This window comes from Poecilia reticulata, linkage group LG10, assembly GCF_000633615.1.
Source record: "Poecilia reticulata strain Guanapo linkage group LG10, Guppy_female_1.0+MT, whole genome shotgun sequence".
NCBI classification, from domain to species: Eukaryota; Metazoa; Chordata; class Actinopteri; order Cyprinodontiformes; family Poeciliidae; genus Poecilia; species Poecilia reticulata.
In genome coordinates, this window is record NC_024340.1 from 15,159,772 (window position 1) to 15,180,785 (window position 21,014).

Below are 21,014 nucleotides of genomic sequence, written 5' to 3' on the forward strand. Positions count from 1 at the left end.
CTCAGAATTCTGACTTTAAACTCAGAATTCTGACTTTAATCTCAGAATTCTGACTTTAATCTCAGAATTCTGAGATTAAAGTCAGAACTTTTTAAATTTTTTTCCCCAGTGGCCCTAATCCTCTTCCGTACATTTCTTATTTGCCACAGGAGCCAAAAGTAGCTTCTTAAGAACGTGTGGAAATCCTGAGTGGGGACTACATCACCCAGAATGCAGTGCGAGCTTTAGTCACCGCACCTTCGCCGGGTGGAGCTTGCAAACGAGGGAACGTCCGTGGGTTGCTGCTGAGTGAAAATTGTTTGACAGGAGGAGAGGAAGACCTGCGCTCAGGGACTGACACGATAAGTTAGTTGTTGCAACACCGCATCGGCGGGCAGCTTTTCGGTCAGCAGCGAGGCCAACCCGGGAGCGACAAATGATTTGTCGGAGTCAAAGCAGCAACAGGGCACGGAGCGAAATGTCAGCGACTGTTTCAGCCCTGAGCCGCGGAGAGCGCGACTAGTAACACCGCAACGCGGAAAACATTCAACGCGGCGGAGAGAATGCGAATGGTGCGAAGATACCGAAACCAAACAAAATGGAAACCATGTAGCATCGCTCCAGCCTTCCATATAGCTAGAACTAACGTTAGAGTAGAGAGTAGATAGCCAAGGAGCTAGCGCAGTAACTAACATATATACATGTAAAGTTATTCCCCGGAGGAGCTGAAGCGGAGCCCAGGCAGGAGGCGTCTGTTGAATCAGAGGAGTTCATCGGTGCGGACAGGAGGACGAAACAAGAGGATGCTTCGGAGGAGACTGAACCGCTTGGTATGTGTGATTGGCATCATTATTACGCACACATCATTAGCTTATGACTCACAGCTGTCCTGAACTCCATGGATAAAATGTGGAACGACAGGAAGCTAAGACTGGACTTCCAGCTGTAGAGGTTGTGTTTACGGTCGTTAAAACGCGCCAGAATGGCACAACACGTCCTGTTTGCTTTTACAACAAAACACTGTTGCAGGCACTTCCCAGCTCTCACTGGGTAACCAGGCAGCTTTTATGCAATTGTCCTTTTATCTACCAGGGATTTTACTACACAACTATGCGGGTGTAAAGTGAAGTCCGTCCACTCAGGTCACTAGTGGACATTTCACTCCGGCGCCATGTGCTTTAGTTTCGTTTTGACCTCCTGAAGGGGCTCATCGGGCTGGGGTCCCAGCTCTGAAAAGTTTCTCTATCAAGAACTTAGATTTAATTTCATTTCAGCGATTTTAGTTCTCCTCGGAGGCTTTCCATGAAACACTGCACATACTAAAGTAAAGGACCATTTAATGCTGGTAGCAGGTGACGCGAGATAGCGCTTTAATTTATTTTGCTCTCAGCAGCTTCTTCACCTAAAAATGTGCATCTACAACCAACTTAAACAAGTTAATTTATTTCAGTAATTAAATTAAAAAATGTGAAACTTGTATCAAATGAAGTCTTTACTACCAGAAGGATATGTATTTCTGGTAAATTTAACTCTAGGTTGGTTAGATTTTTAACGTTCCAGAAATGTTATTGTCAACGGAATCACAAAGAAAACGCCTGACTTGACAGTGATTCAGATGACAGTCAATCCACAAGAATATAAGCCACAACAGCTCATTGCTCAATAAAATGGGTGATCACAAAGTGCTGCATCTAAAAGCATAAAAGAAAAGTTTAATGGAAGGAAAAAGTGTAGCAAAACAGGTGAATAAGTAACAAGAAAAATGGCAGCTTGAGAGGATTGTGAAGCCAAACACTCCTTTATAGTTTGGGGGTGATTTTTATAGTGTCATTTCTTCAGGATATAACACACACACACACACACACACACACACACACACACACACACACACACACACACACACACACACACATCCAGACTAGGGCTGTTGTAAACGATTATTTTAGTAATCGAGTAATCTATAGATTTTTCTTACGATTAATCGAGTAATCGGATAAAAACAATTATGAAATAAAATATTGGTAAATCTTCCATAACACCAGTGTTACTATCGGATATCAACATTAGTCTATTTTTTCCACATTTGAGCTTCCCTACCAGTTACTTTTTTGTAGACCGGGGGAGCAACACGGGATATTTACGGCTCCTCCGTTCAGAAACTCATCTACCAGCCATGTTCCGCCTCCCGTTTGTTCAGACCGGGATGATATAAGTTTATTGTGCGGTTCGTCCGTAAAGCTGCACTTACCCTGTAAGCATCAACCCTCAGCCGCCCGCCGTGTTCAGTCTCTCCACTCACCTGTATAAATCCTCCTCAGCTTCTTCCCGCCGTTCAACCAGCAGCTCCGGAGCAGAAAGGCTGCCGAACTCCCGGCATCGCGCCGGTCTTTTTAAGGATGTTTATTGGTCCCACAAAAAAACGATGAAAACCCGGAATTATCACCAATCAGTAAAATCCCCGCGGGCCGAACTTGAAGATTGGACGTTATGCCGCTAACACGTAGCTTCCGTCAACAACTCAGAGGCGGAAGTCAGAGCTCCGCTCAACGCAAATAATGTTCCGGCTGAAACACGGTGCGCTAAATGATAAAACATAAATTAACGAAGCTTCGAGGCAGGTCAATTTTCCTCGAGGAATTTTAATAATCGAGGTACTTGAATCACTCGAGGAATCGTTTCAGCCCTACATCCAGGTGACAGGGTACAACTGATAGGCTACAGATGTCAGAAGTTTCTTACCAGAGCTAAGGTCCTGTATTCAATAGTCTGTATTTTTAATTTACTGTCACTTATTTTCATTTATATATTGATTTATTTCCACCTGTTGTCTTTCCACCGTGAGTTTTTTCCCCTCCTACTTTCTCTGTCCGTTTATTTATTAATTTATAGTTTTTGTTTTCTTTTTTCTCTTGTTTTTCCTTCTGACCTCTTTCTTTGTAGCAGGTAAAGTCATAAAGGGGGGAAGAGCTGGGAAATGAAACTTGATGGGTGGAAATTCAAAGTCAGCTTCTAAGTTGGGAAAGTTTGTATTTTTTGGATGCAATACTTGCTACTTTAAATGCATTATCAAGCCATTTACTTATTCCTAGTTTTATTGCCAATTTTGGCAGGATCAGTCCTCCATAGAAACGATGAAGCATCTGGCTAATTAATTCAAAAACAATTATTTTTTGGAAAGAAATGAAGCATGGGAGTGAGAACAGATAAAAGCAACCACAAGAGTTGATGAAAAAGGCAACAAATTATAGCAATGTGAATACTTTAACTTATGTGTCACATGTGTTGTGAACAATTTGCCTACTTTGTTAAAATATTTTTTTTCCGACAAAGTTTCTATGGAGAGGAGACACAGCTGAGACACAGATGATTACAGAAAAAGTAGAGAAAGAAGGAACATAAATAAATGTCTTCAACTAAAGTAAAACTGTAGTACTATTTGTTCCTCAATAGTTTTCATGCAAACAAATATAATTTTCCTTAAACCCATGTGCTATGAAGTCAGAGAGATGAAGCAGAGAAAACAAAACGGGCAAAGAGACAGGAGAGAGCACCTAAAATGACAAACAGGAAGGTAGAAGGAGACAACAAATTAATACCGTGTATTAGACAATATACGACCTGCAGACAAACCCGCTCCCAAAGAACATCAGTCCCCCCAAAGTGAAACATGTAAGGTGGAATCTCCCCCATTTTAAAGAGTGAAGGTTAAACTTTGATATAAATTGGTTTTCATTAGTTTTAATAAAAAGTTTGTGTTGGAAATTGAGAGGACCATATCTGGGTATTTATGTTTAGGCTGCAAGATTTTAAGAAAACATTGACCTGTGATATTGTTCAATATTACAATATTGTTATCAGTACATATGAACCCATATTTTTCTTTGTCCTTTTTTCCATGATCATGTTTCCTGCATCACTCTGCCTAAGTCTTAATATTTGTTATTAGAGCATACGAGTGTCCATTCACCCAGACCTTAACATATAATATCCTTCCAAATGTTACATTTTTTTGCTAAAAAATAATAACTTCATATATTTATTTGCAAAGTAGGCTAAGGACAGAAAAGGGGGATTTGTTATGGGTGTAGTTTGCTGCACAGTGATGTAAATGACCTGATTTGCAAAAGGCTGCCACACCTAGCATGATTTCCACAGAACCAAGTGGGGAGAGTGGAGGGTTATCAGGGGGTTGTCAGTGTCTGACAGCTTTGCATGAGGCTGGAAGCTCACTTCGTGAAAAAGTGGTGAATTCAAATGTCACATGACCGCATGTAGAAACCTGTGGAGACATGATTGCACTCTCACATGTTGTGTTTTGGATTTTGTTTTAGAAACTCCTTGTCTGTGTCTAGATGGCAGCACAGGTTTTTTGGTGCTCTGCAGAGCTTCTCACCCACTATTTATACGTTTCTTTCATCATAATCGGTGTAGGTGTATATGCACACTCATAATAAAAAGAAAGTATACCTCTTTTTTAAATACAGTTTACAGATTTTGCATGTATTTGGGGTTTTGTTTAGTTTTCACTTTTTGGTAAATTAAAATATTTTACAATCTGGAAAACACTTTATAGACTAATGTCTTAGACACTATATGGATAAACAATTTTATTTGTTTGGAAAGCTTGTTTGTAAGATTACATCCAATTATTTAAAAGAAAATCACAATATTCTAGTTTTACAGTGACTTTCTTCATCTGTGTTTTCTACACGCTGACAAACATAAAATTTGAATAACAGTTTTTTTATTTTATTTTTTATTTTTTTATTTTATTTTTTTAAGGGTTTGTGATCATTTGGAGTCAAATCAAAATTAGAATACAAAGTTGATCAACTGCACATTCCAACCAGAGTTTTTTTTTTCTTTTTCATCATAACTATTCCTAAAACAAACAACATGCAATAGCAAAACCATCCACTCCATTTTAGGCTACAGAGACTTAAGTAAAAACCTTAAACTTATGAGATGTCTGTAATTGAACCAATCATCAACAGCTGGGAGACTCAAACAAAACATTGTGTTTTTAACATTATTTCTACATTCCTTTGACGTCTTGCAGATTTTTCTCTGCTGTAGTTTATTGACATTTAAGGACCCTCATATTTTATATTTCATATTTGGACTTGATAATAATGACATACAGATCATAGAGTAAGTGGCAGTTCTAAAAACAACTGCAATGCCATTTAAACTAGACTTCCACTTAAAATACATTATAACTCTGCTTTAAAAGCTGATAGTGGTTTAGTGGAAAAAGACGCTTTTGCCATTATGACTTTATGTTTGCGTCTAATGGTTTATTATAGGCGCCTAATTACTTTTTTCTGTTTAAGCCAACAATATCATGTACACAAAGATTTAATTAACATAAAGCCGTTTCTATCTCCTGTGGTAATCATTAGAATGCTTCCTGAAAGTGGGTAACTATCTGCAGGGTTTATGAACGCTAAAGCCCATTTACTGCCACTTTATCATTCACTAATGCACCAGTTACTTGTTGTCACCGGTGGGCTGAATCCTCAGCACGCTGTGTGAGCAGTATAGATACTGACAGTGAAGAAGGAGAGGCAATATAATAATTATAGTGCCTGACCCTCCTCCTAGCCCCACTCTAAGTGTTGCCAGGTCAGCTGATTTTCCGGCTTCTGAAGAGGATTGCTCCTGTAATTTCTCCTCAGTGCGAGCTGTAAATAATATTTTGTGCAGAGCAGCCAGCAACACTGTCACTGATGCGCACCGTGCCGTTATCTCAGACTCTGGCTCTCTTCGTCTTGATTCACAGCACCCTCCCCTTGCCCACGGGAGGTGCGCAAGCTTCACGAAGAGGCAGAAAGATCGAGAGTGACTGCTCAAACCGAATGAAACAGAGGAAGCTTTTTGTGTCCTGCTTGACGCTTTTCATGAAACATGGCTGAGGGAATGTGTGGTGCAGGGCTCCTTGAGAGGAAGGGAGGCTCCAGCGGTTGTAATGCTCTTGACAGGAATGCAAAAAAAACCACAGCTTCCTTTGATGTTCGTTCAAGGCCTTGAAGGCAGCAGTGTGATCTGCGAGAGGTGGAGCCTGGTGGAAATGTGATAGTATTCTTTGTGGGAGCCCCTGCCTTCAGTCATAGGATTGTAGAACATTCGCATAAAAAAAATAGAAATTTCTTTTTGCACCATGGTAACTATTAAATCTCCTCCTACTCACTAGCTCAGTGAAATTACGCATCAAGTTTCTACTTTATATTTCAACTTTTAGTGAATAAGACCATATTGTAGCCTTAGTGCTGAAGTTTGGCTTTTTTGGAGAAGAAGAGAAACTCTCTCCAGGTGCCTTCATCTTGTGCACAATGGTAGGAAATTCTCAGACATAAACACAATTGATGTTTCTTTTCAATTTAAAAAAAGAACAATGTGCTATAAAAAAAATCCACCTAATAGTTATTTGTAGAGTCTGGAATACGGATTCTTGCCTAATTCTGTGTTCAGGAGTAAATTGGATCATCATGTTGCTTCTTAACATTTGCCCTCCAGATTATTTTAAGTACTGTTGTTGGTTGGGAAGTATTACTACCAATACATGCATTTAGCTGTAAGAAACGGCCTCAACAAGAAAATGTGCTACAAGTTACATGTTGGAGACAGTTTCGTATTTAATAGAAAATAAAGGGATTGGATAAATATACACATTTTGAAGCACATGCCCCTAACTTGTGTCTAATTGTTGTAAAACTAATCTGCTCACTTACCTTATAATAAACTATAGTTTTAACCAATACAACAAATCTTAGCTGCTGTTTCCACCAATTGTTTACTTTTGCACTGTACAGTAGTTCGTGCATCATGTCCTTCCTCTTGTGTGCTATAGGCAGAAACACTCTGTTATTCTTGACCTGCAAGCTTTTTTATCTTTGCAGTAAAACTGCTGTTATAAAGCTCATGTGAGAACAACAGGAAATGCAGAAAAATTCCCCACAGAAATTGTCCTTATATGACTCCTAAACTCTTCCCAGTTCAATTGTAAAACTGGCTTTAGAGCAGAGGGAGATTAGCTTTGTCACCTTGTGTTTTATTGTAAAACTGTGGCGATAAACCACTCATTATGGTATCTATAGTGTTTATAGTTGGTCAGAGAAGCCAAACTCACCAGTTTGGGTTCATACGCTGTGAAGCTGTGGAGCTGATCAAAAACGGGAATTTTAAACATCACTACGAAACCAAACACAAGTTCTTTGAAGAAACTTAAAAATAAACAAGCTAAGAGCCCAGTACAAGAGATCCACCCAACACACGCATTCTTTCACCGCACAGCAGTGGATATGAGCCTCCTCTGCAGATCACATGGATTTTAGGGCCACATAAAAACATCATTCAGCGACGTGATGGTGGTGAAAGAACATTTGACTGCTGCTGCTCGGATCAGACATTGCCCAACTTTTGGTCTATGTTATTTGTCACAAAGAAATAAAAAGATCTGTGTGGATATGCTGGAAATGAGGCTACTTAGGACACACAAGAGGAGAAGACATGTGCTGCGTTCCAGTCAGAAAAATCAACTGGAACGCCATCTGAAGTCGCATTTCCCACTGGGAAAGTGTGAAAAACTCCAACTACCCACAGTCATAACTTGTAAGATAACTTGTGTGTCTAAAATCAATGAGACATGCAGCACCTGCAACTCTAAATTGAAGAAATGAAAAGCGGTGTTTGCTTATGAAAAGTAAAGCATAAAATAATGTTCGCAAGCGCACAATTTGAGGCTTTCAGACAGAACAAATTCCTCTCCGGCCGTTTGAAATTTACACCGCTGTTGTATTAATTAGGAAAGGAAAGAAAAAATTATGAAGAGAAACGGCAATTTTGTTAACACTGTTTTTTTTGGGAAGAATTACTTTTGTTATTTTTGTGAAGAACATTTTTATTACTTATGATGAAGGTGTGAAGTTCACTGTTTTGCATGTCCGGGTTCAGACATGTAATAGTGTAGCAATTTGAAGGTTGTGGTTTGGTTTACACATCTTATCTGAGTGGTTTTTCTGTGCATGCCTGGGTACCACACTTAGCTCTTCTTAGTTTTCCTCACGATCAGGTCATAAATGAACATTAAGATAATTAAGTTTGTTAGTCAGAATCATCCAAGTCCACATTTTGATGCATTCTGCCATGTCTTGGTCACATCATACATTTGCAATTGATGAACTTTGTTTATTCTGATAATTATGTTACTTTATGCCACTATGGGTATAAAAAGGTAGATCTGTTTGAAAAGAGACGATTTGTTTCAAGAATGGTTTGTACTTCGATTGTAATGCATGCTCAGGAGTTTGTGACAGAATCATGACAGTTTTTATTCTAGTTTTATTTCTGTTTTAGGTCCGCCTCTTCTTGTCTTGTTAAGTTTTCCATCATCATCTTGAAGCTATATTTATGGCCTCTGCTTGCCTGAGGCCCTTATTTACCACAAGGTGCTGGTATGCGGGAAAGGTGTGAAGAATTGCCTGTATTTTAAAGCTTCTGTTGTCTCAAGCTGTGTTTCAGGTCAGGAAGGACGACACCTCAGGCCTGATATACACACTTGCACACAATTACATTTGGAGAGTAACTCCACACACGTGCATGTTTGCTGACGTACTGTTTTTTGCAGTTTAGATATACTACAATAAACATAACAGTCACGACGTTACCTGCTTAATGTTGTAGTTGCAGTATGACAGCAAAGCTTGCCACTTTGCTTGCACTAAAGTTCTCTCAGCCCTCACTGTCTCCCTGCAGCGTATCCTTCTCCTCTCAAACAGAGTTCAGTTTCTCATCATCATCATCATCATCTTTCTCCTGTATTGGTTAGAAAACCCCAGCAAGCTGCAAGATCGTTCACATGTATCGCATCCAAAAAGAAGTTTTTTTTTTTTTTTGAACAAATCTTAGCTACTTTCTTGTGACCTCACTTGCCAGAAAAGCAGTAGGGGTATACTATTTTCATTTCTTACCATCTGGCCTGCTGAGTGGCGCCGCGCTGTGAGCTGCACATGTGAACAAACTTTCTCAGAGTGATCAGTTTTTATGTAAACAACCAAATTCAAATAAGCCGGTGATGATTGTGTTTAATAAAAGACTGCAGGCTCCATTCCATTGACTACGCAGGAGAGTTTCCTGTTGCCACCATTTCACAGTATATTTTCACTAAACGAACGTAAAACATGATCTGATTGCTTTATTTTAACACATTACTATTACTGCAAAAATAATATAACAAACCTATTCATTATACGACATTATTATTTGATAGTTTTTTTATTATTAATGTTTATGATGTTTTATATGTGCTGTTTTTATGGGAGGCATCTGACAAATGATCTAAACCAAATTTCCATTTTATGAACAATACAGTTTTTATCTTATCGTTTGTATACGTCTGTTATTTTGATTTGGTACAAACTTTTACTGGATGAGGTGTTTATGACGCAATGACGCGACTCCAAGTGGGTTCTCGGGTTGTTAAACAATAAACTCTGGTTAAGCACTTGAACTGCTCTGGTGGAAAAGCTCTAACTGAGATCTATCACCTGGAAAAGATTACAAAGCCATTTTTAAGGCTTTGGGACTCCAGCACACCACAGTGAGTGCCATTTTCCAGACATGGAGAAATGTGACTTTCTTGCTCTTTTTTACTCTTAACATTACTCTAAGAAGTCGCAGACCCCACTTACTTTGTGTTCATTAATCAGTATGAAGACCTAGACAGCAGAAAATTGTATTTCTGTTTCACCAAACAATAAAAAAAAATAAAATAAAGACCATATTAACATTCCTTTGGATAGACGAGAAGAACTTTTTGGAAGATCTATATCACTTCTATTGTAAAACTTTACCCACATTTCAGAAAAAAACATCAAGCATTAGACAAACCTGGTGGTGGCAGTATGATGCTCTGGGCCTGGAATCTTGAGTCCTGGTCTCTACCAGAAAATCTTGGAAGAAAATTTTAGATAATCAGTTCCTTACCTTAATCTTGAGCAACTCCACAGGTGGCTTTGAAAAAGAAGAAGGTAAAACTGGTTAAATTTTGTGGCTAAAATGAAGCAAGTTTACAAATAAAAGTGGGCTAAAATGTATCTTCGGTGATATGAAAGACTCAAACGGTTGATGGCAGCTGTTGTGCAAAACACTCAAGGCCAGGTTGGTGGGGCTGCTCTTTATTCTAAGGAAATTTATTTTTAATTAATGAATATGAAAACTTGAAACCCAAATTTTGTATTTACTTGCCTACTCTGTTATAACTTGAACCAATGAATTGTGACAATCTGTAAAGGGGAAAAGGCCTTTTCTCAGGACTGTCATGATTTTGATATCTTGGTTTTGCTGAAAGTTATGTAATAGTTAAAATGTCAAAATTGTCATAACTCAGTTTTGATTAAAAAAAAAAAAGAAACTGCTTATTTGTCCCTGTGGTTGAGCACATGATAGTTTATTTGTGGGGCCACAAACCATGCCTGGAAAGTAGAGGTACTTGATTCATCCGGCCTGTTTGATCAGGAAAAATGTGTATTGATCAGAGCCGTGCACAGTTTTGCCGCCATCATTCTTGCAGCCGTGAACCTGCTGCTGGCGAACAGAATTGCTTACTGTGATTTCTTTCTCTCCTCTGCGTTCTCCGTCTGGCCTCTTGCACTCTGTCCAATAATGGAAATTCAGCCAAAGGAGCTCATCTGCAACACGCAGTGGGATAATAAATATATTTAGTGTGGTGAGGAAGGCGGTGCGAAGAAAAAACCGGATGAAATATGGTGGAGGAGACTGCAGAGCCCTGCGTGACTCACTTAAAAGCAAGAGGAAAACCGGAGGGGTACAGTACCCTTGCCTTTTTGCACCTCGTCTGTCACTTTTTCTGCCTAATGGACAGACTTTTTCAGGTGTGGATAACATAGGAGTGGGGCGGTTCTGGTTAAGTCACCAAAGATAGCTTTTTGTGGCAGTTTCTACTTCCAACCAGAAGCCAGATTGAATTCTCAGTTTGTACCTCTAAATAATTCAGATAACTTCATTTATTTTGAATTCCCCTCACATTGCTCCACCCTTTTCTCAATCTCTACATTTTCTTCAGACTAGTAGCACTTAGAAGTCCTCCAAATCATCCATATATGTATAAAAAGTCGTCCAGAGATTCCCTTTTGCCGACTCCAGCCTCAGCGTTAGTCGGGAGTGTTCGCAGTGAGATGTGAAGAGAATTTTGAGCTGTGTGTGTTTGGACTGTGTGCAGCTATTTCGCTTTCTGTCTCAGGATGTTGAAACGGGGTAGAGCTGTCAACATCTGTGACGTTTTGTCAATCTAGTAATGAAACAATCTAATGAAGACATCGTCTGGGTTTAAGAATGGGGAACACTGTGAGATTTAATGAGTAGTATTTCTTTTAAAAAAATTACCCGGTGTATGTTGCACAATATGGTCCCAGCCAAGCCTGTAGTGTAGCTTGGTCACAGCGAGAAATTTTCTGTTTTTACTGTCACGCTTCTTTTGGAGGAAATGCCTGTTGAGAAAACCACAATCAACCATGTGCTGTTAGTAGTGAAAGGAAAAAAAGCCACATTGATTTTTGTCATTAGTCTTTTTGCCCTCCAAAGTGGTGTCCAAGGATAATTAATTGAATAGCAATTACAGCTAGTGTAGCACAGCCCGTTATTAAAGATAATGTCATCAGTAGGGATGTAGCTGAGATGGAGATTTTTAAAGCATGTCAGCAGTGGGATGTACTGTAATTGCTTTCTCGTTGGTATTGCATGGCTCCATGCCAGCCACCGGTGGGAGGAGAAAGCTATTGTAGTGTGCAGTTTAGTTAAGTTTCAACCCAGGCTCCACATGAAAACAGCGGCCAGATCAAGCACCTTTGTCTAAGTGCCAGAGTTTGTGCCACACACACAAATGGAGGGAAGAAACCGTGTGCACTTGCCTGGAAATGCCATACTCCATTTAAGACGACACCGCTTTAAACTCTCTTTAATTATAGATAAGTGTTACTAGGCTGCAGCTTAAAATTGTCTAATTTTTTATGACCTTAAAACAACATGTTCAGGGGTTCTAGAAAATAACCTGTGAAAGCTATCTATGTAGGACTTTTTGGAATAACAAGTCTCTGAACTTGCATGTGAATAAAGTTTGAAGCATGTATAAGTATGGATCGGTTACTGCTGTGAAGGTAAATTAATATTTTAAAATGTTGCCATTTCAAAACCTCAAATACCTTTCTTTCAATTTAGAGTCTTTTTATTGAGATGCCAGTGTGATCAAAGTTTCTTTCAGCTGTAATTAGCACTTTAGTAACAGCAATAACCTTCTCCCTCTCGATGGATATTATGGAAGTTCAGTTATTTTATTTTATAAATGAATTGAGCTTTGAAACAAACATGGACATTAAACATTGAAAGCATATTTTTTTTAGAGATTAACTAGAGCAGCAAGGTAGGTTGCACTGGTTTGTGTAGTTGATTCACTATTTGGTAGCCAACTGAGCTGTCAGCTGATTAACATTTTCCTGCAATAATTTGTACTGCAGTAGAAAGGAACGTTGCAGGATTCATAACTATTCATATATATTTAAACATATTATGGCATATTACTTTTTCTGGAAGGTTTATTACTTCACTGTTGCAGGTGCAGGAGCTTTGCTGACCTTTTTATGGTCTCAAACATCAGTGTCGTAGCGTTAGCTATTAGCATTGGCACAGATAAGATGTGGCATCCGTCAGTAGTTCCTGTATGTCTGAGGGAAAGTACCTCCCAACAACGCTTTTGTGTTTACCATGTTGGCTAAAGTGGGTTGTGTTTTTTTTGTTTTGGATGTGTTTGCCATGTTAGTTTAAAACTTGAAGCAACTTATAGCTTGGAGAGGAAATGAGCTGAATGTCTTTTATTGTTGAAGGAAATGTGGCAATTTGGGCAAAGTTTGTATCACTTTTCATTTTGTTAATTGTAACTGATCTAATTCAATGAGAAAAATGGCATGTTGTTTTTTTTCAGTGTATGTAAACTTCTGGCTTCAACTGTAGTTTAAAGTCAGTTGTGCATCTTTCCCACTTGTTGCCGTTGGTAGTACCATGTGGTAGTCATTTGACTTTTCAAAACTTCTTTTTAACTCTAGGTGTTGCAGAAATCATTTACGAAATATCTGTCTGTGGCATTTTGAGGCAGCCAAATGATTGAGCAAAGCAAGTTGCAGTGTGAAGTGTGGATGAGTTCCCCTCCTCCACGTTGTCGAGGGACATACTCTAATGTAGGCCAGTACCAGCCCATGGTACTGTACACTTTGTGTTTTGTGCCGCTGTAGGGATGCTAGAAGAACAATGAGCCTTTGCCTATTCACAACAGCTCCTTAGGATCAGCCCTCAGTTCAAGCTGGACCGTCGCTCCTCTGTGAGGTTATTCATCACTGTGTGCAGACAGCAGACGGCAGGGATTGCTGGCTTTGATATGTGGCTTTTATACACAGACCAGGTGTTGGTGAATCCAGAATGAAGGTAAACATTGTTATAGTATCACTATAAATCTCATATTTGGTGTTTTATTGATGTTGATCCTTTTTGTAAAACCATTAAGTGATATTTATGGTATTTGTTCTTTAAGCGGCGCCATCTGTCACTGTGTATTATGTGAAGATCTCTTGCATTATGGGACTTGTTTAGTTGCTAAATACTTTAAAAAAGTTTTGTGCCTCTTTCCAAATGTCTAATTAATGAATATAGGAAGAGGGCTGCCTTAAAAACCGTTCGATTGATTTACAGGTGGATAATGTAGCTATTGTTCATGCCTGCTTCCTGTTAGCAGTTCCTTTTTTCACTCTTGATTGTCTCCAGACAATAGATTTCATCTGTTCCTGCTAAGGTACAATTTAAATCAAGTTATTTCAGTAAATAAACTTATGATTGGGTGCGACAAAAGTGCATCAAATTTAGGAAAAAATGAAAAATTGACAGTTGAACTTTGAAAAACCTTCTTTTTTACCGTATCACCAACTAACAAAACTGAAAAAACTGTATTTTGAATTTTAAAATGTGAAAAACATCCAGTTAAATAAAATGCTGTGGTGGCGCAGGGGTTAAGCACAACCCATGTATGGAGGCCTAAGTCCTCAACGTGGCTGTTGCAGGTTCGATTCCCGGCCTGGCAACCTTTGCTGCATGTCTTTCCCCATCTCTCATTACCAACTTTCCTGTCAACTAACTTTCAAACAAAGGCCACTAAAGCCAATAAAACCTTTAAAAAAAAAAACACAGTATGTAGACCAAATCCATAGCGTCATCCAACTGCTGTTAACCAAATACTACTCAGAAAACTGCTAAAATAACGTAACGTTGTTAGTTACATTTGTGCTTAGTTCTTAAACTATGACATTTATTAATTAATTTAGTCTTAAAGGCAGGTAAATTATGGAACAACAGCTGCTTAATATAATTGGAATCTTAAGTTCTTTTGCACAAAATATTGCACCTTTTTGTCATGGTGCTTTTTACGTAACATTACATATTTTTTTTATCACAGGTTCTACATTGCATACTTTTTTGAAAATGAAAATATTTTAGGGGTTAAGTAATTGGGCTGTCTGCCCTGGCAGCTAGTTTTCTCAAATCAGGGATGTTTGAAGTTATTAGTTTGTTTTGACTACCTATGTTTTGTGTGACATAACAATTATACAAAGTATATCTTGAAAGCAAATGAAATGTGTTAAAGCCACCTTCCTGCCAGTTGACTTGCAGTTTGCAGCAATAGGTGTGGGAGGGGCCACTCTGCACCTGAAGAAAACTCATCTCAATTTAATTACTTTTCATTGTAGGAACGGCATAATGGAAAACCTTTGTAGCTTTGAATCTGTAAATTTTAAAACCTCTGTGTCTTAATGTTTGTCATCGACCTACTTTTCACGTAAACGGTTATGAAGTTCCAGTGAAAGGAGGGAAATAGAAGTGATGCATCTTCACCAGAGCGTGGAAATGGCACAAAGCAGAATCTACCTTACATAAAATTTCATTATGCATTTTGTCAGCACACTCTAATCCCTCGTTATATTATCATATGACCCAGCTATAGTTAATAAGAAGTGATCATGTTAGGGAGAAACAAAGGAAGACTACAATATTCATTACTACTCTGACTCCAAACAATGCTCAATTCCCTCTGTGAATGAAAACTACATTTTTGGGACATTTGATCCCACTTGTTTTTTTCTTTTTTCTCGCCATTAAACATATACCTACATTTTATATCCAGCATCAAAGATCGGCGTTGCCTTGTGAAACGTCCCTCCTGTGCAGCGAGATTATAAAATTACTGTCTCATTCCACATTTAATAGCCGATGAAGTTGGGCTGTTAGAAATCCACTCGAACTGAAAGCATCGTCATAAAAAACCTGATGGAATCGATGAGAGGCAGCTGGAGCAGATTTTGCATCCCATAAAAGATCTCGGTCATTTACTCTCACACCGTCACCTTTTATCTGTTATCAACTTGGTTCATATTTGCATAAAATTGCATGGCATAGATTCTAAGCTCCTATGGCAACATGACCTAATGACTCATCTCATTGCAGTGTTGTAAGTACATGTGCAGGGAATAAAGAGGGTTTACCCGTGCAGACTGTTCGTTGCACTGCTCCCTCCTAATTTAATGTGTTGAAGTAGTTTTTTTCCTGAGTGGTTTTCTTTGACGCTTAATGGCACAGGTCCTGTACTTTGTTGAAGCCTGTTTTTTTTTTTTTTTTTTTTCTTAACACACGGCTGCAAAACCACAAAAGAAGACTGATGAGAGCAAAATTGGGTCTATTCTATTCTTCTGGGCTTACAATTTTCAATTTGATTCAGCACTTTTGTTAGAAAATGCTGCGAAAATCAATTTTTGGTTGGCCTCAAATCTCTAAGTGTCAGATTAAATGATGATGTACCATTGTCACACTTGTTGCTGCTAACCTTGTTTTCCATCTGCACATCCTTGTGTCAACTTTAAGCCTGAACATGTAAACTGTAGGAGCCAAATCTATGTAAATCTTGACATTCAGCAAAACATTAAACATGCAAATTATAAAACGCATAATAAAATGTTTTCTGCCAAATTGAAAACCGTAATTATCAGAATGTGTACATCTTTACATGACGACTATGAAGAAGGCAGTTAGATGTGGCGTTTTGCGCTTGTGTTGGTTTGTCTGTTACGATTGCAGAGGAGTGCTTAAACTTTCCCAAGGGAGCATTTAGGACTCGGATACCAAATTTATAGTTCTCCTAAAGTAACTCTAGATTGAATCAAAAGACTCTCAGCTTCAGGGAGTTATATATGAACATTCAAGACATTGTAGGTTGAGACTAAAGGGACTGAGAGTTATTTATTGGTTTAATATACTTTTGTTTTTGGCAGATTTTATTTTCACCAAGGCCAGCAAATAGTTTGTGGTATCTAAAACTAATATTAAGTAGTGATGCTCATTTTCCTTTTTTACTTAGACAACTCTTTACCAAACAGGGAAATGAGGAAGCCTCTGTTAGCATTCAACAATATGATTTCACTTTTATTACACAACATTTTTAGGAAGGAAATGTTCAAAGTTTGCATATTGAACTTTATTCCAGTCATAAAATTTCTGAAATGATGAAATTATTTTGCTCTTTATAACTTTATCATGTACAAGGTGTGCAAAATGTGCCAGTAAATTGTGTAGTGACATGGTGAGGAAATAAATTGAATTGAATGGATTAGGATTTAATTTGGATATGTATGCAGAGATAAAAGTGACCAGTGGCAGTTCATCTATGGTATGTTATGTTTATTAGGACCATTTGCTTTTTGTTGACGGCGTAATATAATATAAATCTTAACATAAATCAAGTTTCCCCAATAAATTGCTGTAATCTGTCATCAGTAATTCTTTTTTTTGGGATGCATGAGCAGGTCAGCTGAAAATGTGTTAATGAGTTTAATTAATCCTAATCAAAGCTACACATGTTATGGATAATTAAACATTGAAAGCTTTGACATTTTCCCCTCGGTTATTGGTTGGTAACTGATGAATGGGTATTGTGAGGGGAAAAGAGGAGGATACTCACTGAACAGGGAGATGGTGCGACAGGACGCAGTGTCATCAGACCAGAGTCATCACCAGGAGTTTGGCAGTAGCTCAGTGCAGCTTTGCATTCTCCCAGCTCTCTGTGGAGCATCTTTCCTTCTTCCCTTTGCTCCCTGCTCATTTCACAATGTGTTCATAATTCAATTTAGAGCATAACTCAATGTAAAGTTTCAACCTCAGTCAATTCTCTAATGCACCATTTTTCTGGCTCATGCTTGCTTTATTGATCTATGCTGATGCTGTTTCATTAAGAATGAATCTACAGTCTGATATTGACATACTGACAGCTGACTCTTTTTCTTACTTGCTAATGTCATTGGCTTCGAGTGGCTTTGACCTTTGACGATGAAGCAAATATGAAGAAAGTAGTGCAGCTTTTTTCCTTACATTAGCATTACATGTTGGTCTCTCAGCTTGCTCGTGTTCATATGTGTATTGGACTCACGTATTTGCTTAAAAATGAAGTGTGGCCTGTCATCTGACCTTCATTATATTTCACAGTTAATGCACCACTGAATACATGTCTGTTCAAAGGTTCTTCTCATAACGCTAACAGCCTACTGCAACAAGTACTACCTCATTTTCTTCTACTTTCAGCATCAGTTGGTTGCTACCCAAACTTTTTTTTTTTAAAGGAGAACGGAGATGGGGGTATCTGCAGGTTGCTGTACATCTCTAGAGCTGACCCAATCCACTTAAATACGGTCACTCTACTAGATAGACTCTTAAGTTCAGAACAAGAGCACATTAGCATGGCTTTTGCACTATTCGGTCTTTAGTGTCAGGTGTTGGGGACTAATTGAAACTTGTAAAGGCCAGCCAATTACCAATTTTACTTCCTGACCTGTAAGCCTGCAGTGCAGTCGAGATTCCTTCACCTATGCTCTGACTTGAGGATTAAGCTTGGAGATTTAACTTTTAATTAGAGTTTAGCTCATATCCCTCTGAATGATGAATGCTTCTCTGGTCTTTTATGATTAGTTATATTAACTTATGGGTGCATTCACTGTTTGGTCAGCTCTTATTGAACTCTAGTGTGTTTGCCTAGAAAGTCTATTTCCTGTAGGGTGATCTGCATCAAACTTTGATGCGGACTGGAGAAACTCAGGTCCACCAATAAACCTAGATCTTGGTTCAGTTGAAGTGAACTCTGGTGTGTTTCGAATGCCTATATGAATGCAGGTCAACTTTAAACTGCTCCAAAAGCAGGAAGTGAACTATAATGCAAGGGATTCTGGGTAAATGTAACCAAAACACAAATGCTTGTTTAGCCCCAGCGGGACAAAAGGTTTACTGTCTTTAGCTAAAGATAGGAGAGAAATCCTACAGCCACTCAACTCTGACTCCACTCCATTTTTGTTTACATTTTGTGAAGAAGGAAGTTGCTCTGAGTGTCTTCTTCAGAAGTCTTCACTGTTTCCTTCACTGGTTGTTGGTGCAGCGCCATCACAGGCAAGGGGGGGGGGGGGCAGACTTTTCAAAGCTTTGGTTCTTTTGACATAATGTAGTGAGAAAGTGAACTGCACCACCTGAAAATGTTGCAAATGTTACAACTCTGGTCCCCAATCAAACCCAGTCTACCAGACTATCAGCTGTGAAAACACTCTAAAAGTAGAGATACACGCTATATATTGGTAAAAGCCGATGTTTTACACCCTATTTTGGTCCTATAAGTTAAACAGGGCTGATAATAACAGCTAATACTTATTTCCCTCTTGTTGTGGTTTGTGTTTTGATATGCACTGCAGGATTGGGGGTGTGTCGAAATGATGTGGAAAGGTTAGGAAGACTATTGGTAAATGTCAGTTATCGACCATAAAAGTATTATTAATATTAGTTATGGCTCTCGGCCCAAATACATCTTATCTGTGCGTCCTTATTAACCCCTAGTAATTCAAAAGTTTATAAAATCTGAATCCAGTTGATCAGTGGATCAGCTGTGAGCCATATAGCTGGTCTGGTTGCCGTTTTGCATAGCAAGGCTGGTTATGCATGAGTCGTCAGATCTTGTTACACTTCCGTTTTTTCCTCACACTTCTCCTTTCCTCCCCTCTTTTCTGGCAGCCAGGTCCATCCGGTCCTGCTGAAGGAGCGTCGGTATACTTAGTTGGATGTTAATCTTGACATCCATACTGAGGTGTGAACATGGCTGCATTATGTAACCATGTTGGCTCTCTTCTCCAGCCTGATCAGAAGAAAAAGGGGGAATTGTCTCAAAATCAGCATTACAAATTTGGATTTATTTGATGTTGTTTTGCTCATAATTAAAATTAAGTCACTGTTTTAGTGGAGGTCATATTGGCAGTGTCATTACTGGGCATAAATTATTCTTCCAAGTGTTTGAGGATGTTTTTTTAATGTAACCTCTTGTCAGAAACAGCCTTTGTGCAGCCTGCGGTCCAGGTGGCCGCCATTCGCACCTTCCCTGGCGTTTGTCCAGGATCAGATGTTCATGGTAATCTGTCCTCTCACCCCACATGCTGCAGATCCCCTGCCAGTAGAATAATAATGATAATTCAGCAACACAAAAGTTGCTGTACAGTACATCTTGTGCTTGAAGTGATTTAACGTTATTTAAGAAATGTGAATGGCAGCTACTTGGATAATGTTTTGACTGTCAGAGTAGAACAGAAGGACATTGTTTGCAGCATGAATAAGCTAATCCTGCTGAAAGTGATTCAGTCCTTCACAACAGTGGATGTGTTTGAGTAATTACCATTTAAATTTATTCTTTCATCTCTGGTTTTTATTCTAAACATGACAAGTCTTCTGAAAGTGCACTCCATTAATGTTTTTATTTCAACTTCTCAGTGAGTTACTATGTAGATCCCAGTTTAAGCAGATTACATTTCACTTGAGAATTATGCTCATAAACAAAAAATACAGACTGTTTTTAAACCACTTTTCTTTTATAATTTGTGAAATCAAACTATAAAAACAGTTTATAGAAATGTTGTTTTAATTAAGAGATTGTCTTTTATCCACTGACTGATTGTGAGGCTTTCTTAAAGCTATGAGGTCAAGATATAAAGGCATTAAATTAAAGGCAAACAATTTGAGTATTTTCTTTTTAGGAAAGGGAGAAGTACATATGCCCCCTTTTTAGGGGGCATATGTACCAAAATACTTGAAGGAACTCTATTTGTTTCTGCTATCGTAGTTGCATAAAAAAAAAGGTTAGAAAATATAAAATAAGCATAAATTTGTTACATTTACAACCAGGCATTCTCCCCCCCCATATATTATTAAATTTATACGTTCTGTTGCTCTTAACAAAGCTTAATTCTGACTACATGGACACAGATATTTAGTTTACTTATGTTAGCTACTAATATGGAGATACATATTTCATATTTTTTCCTCTGTGCTCTATGTTTAGAGGATAGCAATAGATTAGTTATGGGTACAACAATTCCTAGCTATGGAAGAAATTTATGACTCTCCAAACTATGGCGTGTGTAGAGATGCTGATCAACTTGAGATCTTCATCAGACATTAAATCCTAAAATTGCCTAAAATTGACATTTTGTCTAAAAATCCACCAACCAACAGGATGTACTTTGTTGCATTCTTTGTTTAACAAAACATTTTTGCAGCGTTGGACATAAGTTTTAATGCATAAATGTGACCGTTCTTGTTATTCCCACTACTATCTCTGTTAAAAATCCCAAAGCACACTTCATTCATCAATTTTATGTTTTAGTGATTAGAAAGGAAAATCTGACTAAACAAAGATAATATTTATTATTTGCCAAGCACAATTATGTTACCCAAGTATGGATTAAGCCCTGACCTTGACAATAAAAAGCTAGATGCCACCTGTGTTGGTTGTAATCACATTTCATGTTCATGTATGTAAATAAACACCTAGTTCAGCTCACCTGTCACCTGAGGAGGAAACTCAGGTTGTTGCTGACTTCTAAAAATCAAATGCAGTTAATGACCTGAAG

General features: G+C 38.4%; 1 protein-coding gene across 7 annotated transcripts in view; it reads left to right on the forward strand.

Annotated features, from left to right (window-relative positions):
* Positions 1 to 227: 227 nt before the first annotated feature.
* Positions 228 to 21,014, forward strand: part of atp11c (ATPase phospholipid transporting 11C (ATP11C blood group)) — a 50,008-nt gene continuing 29,221 nt past the window's right edge. For 6 of the 7 annotated variants that reach the window (XR_534685.2, XM_008420741.2, XM_008420744.2 and 3 more), the window contains exon 1: positions 228 to 809. Coding sequence is in view for 6 of the 7 variants with exons in the window: in XM_008420741.2 (XP_008418963.1) it covers positions 783 to 809 (27 nt within the window). In the remaining variant the exon portion in view is untranslated. Of the gene's footprint in view, positions 810 to 13,367; positions 13,471 to 21,014 lie in introns of those variants that run through there. The other variant, XM_008420743.2, reaches the window with a different exon arrangement.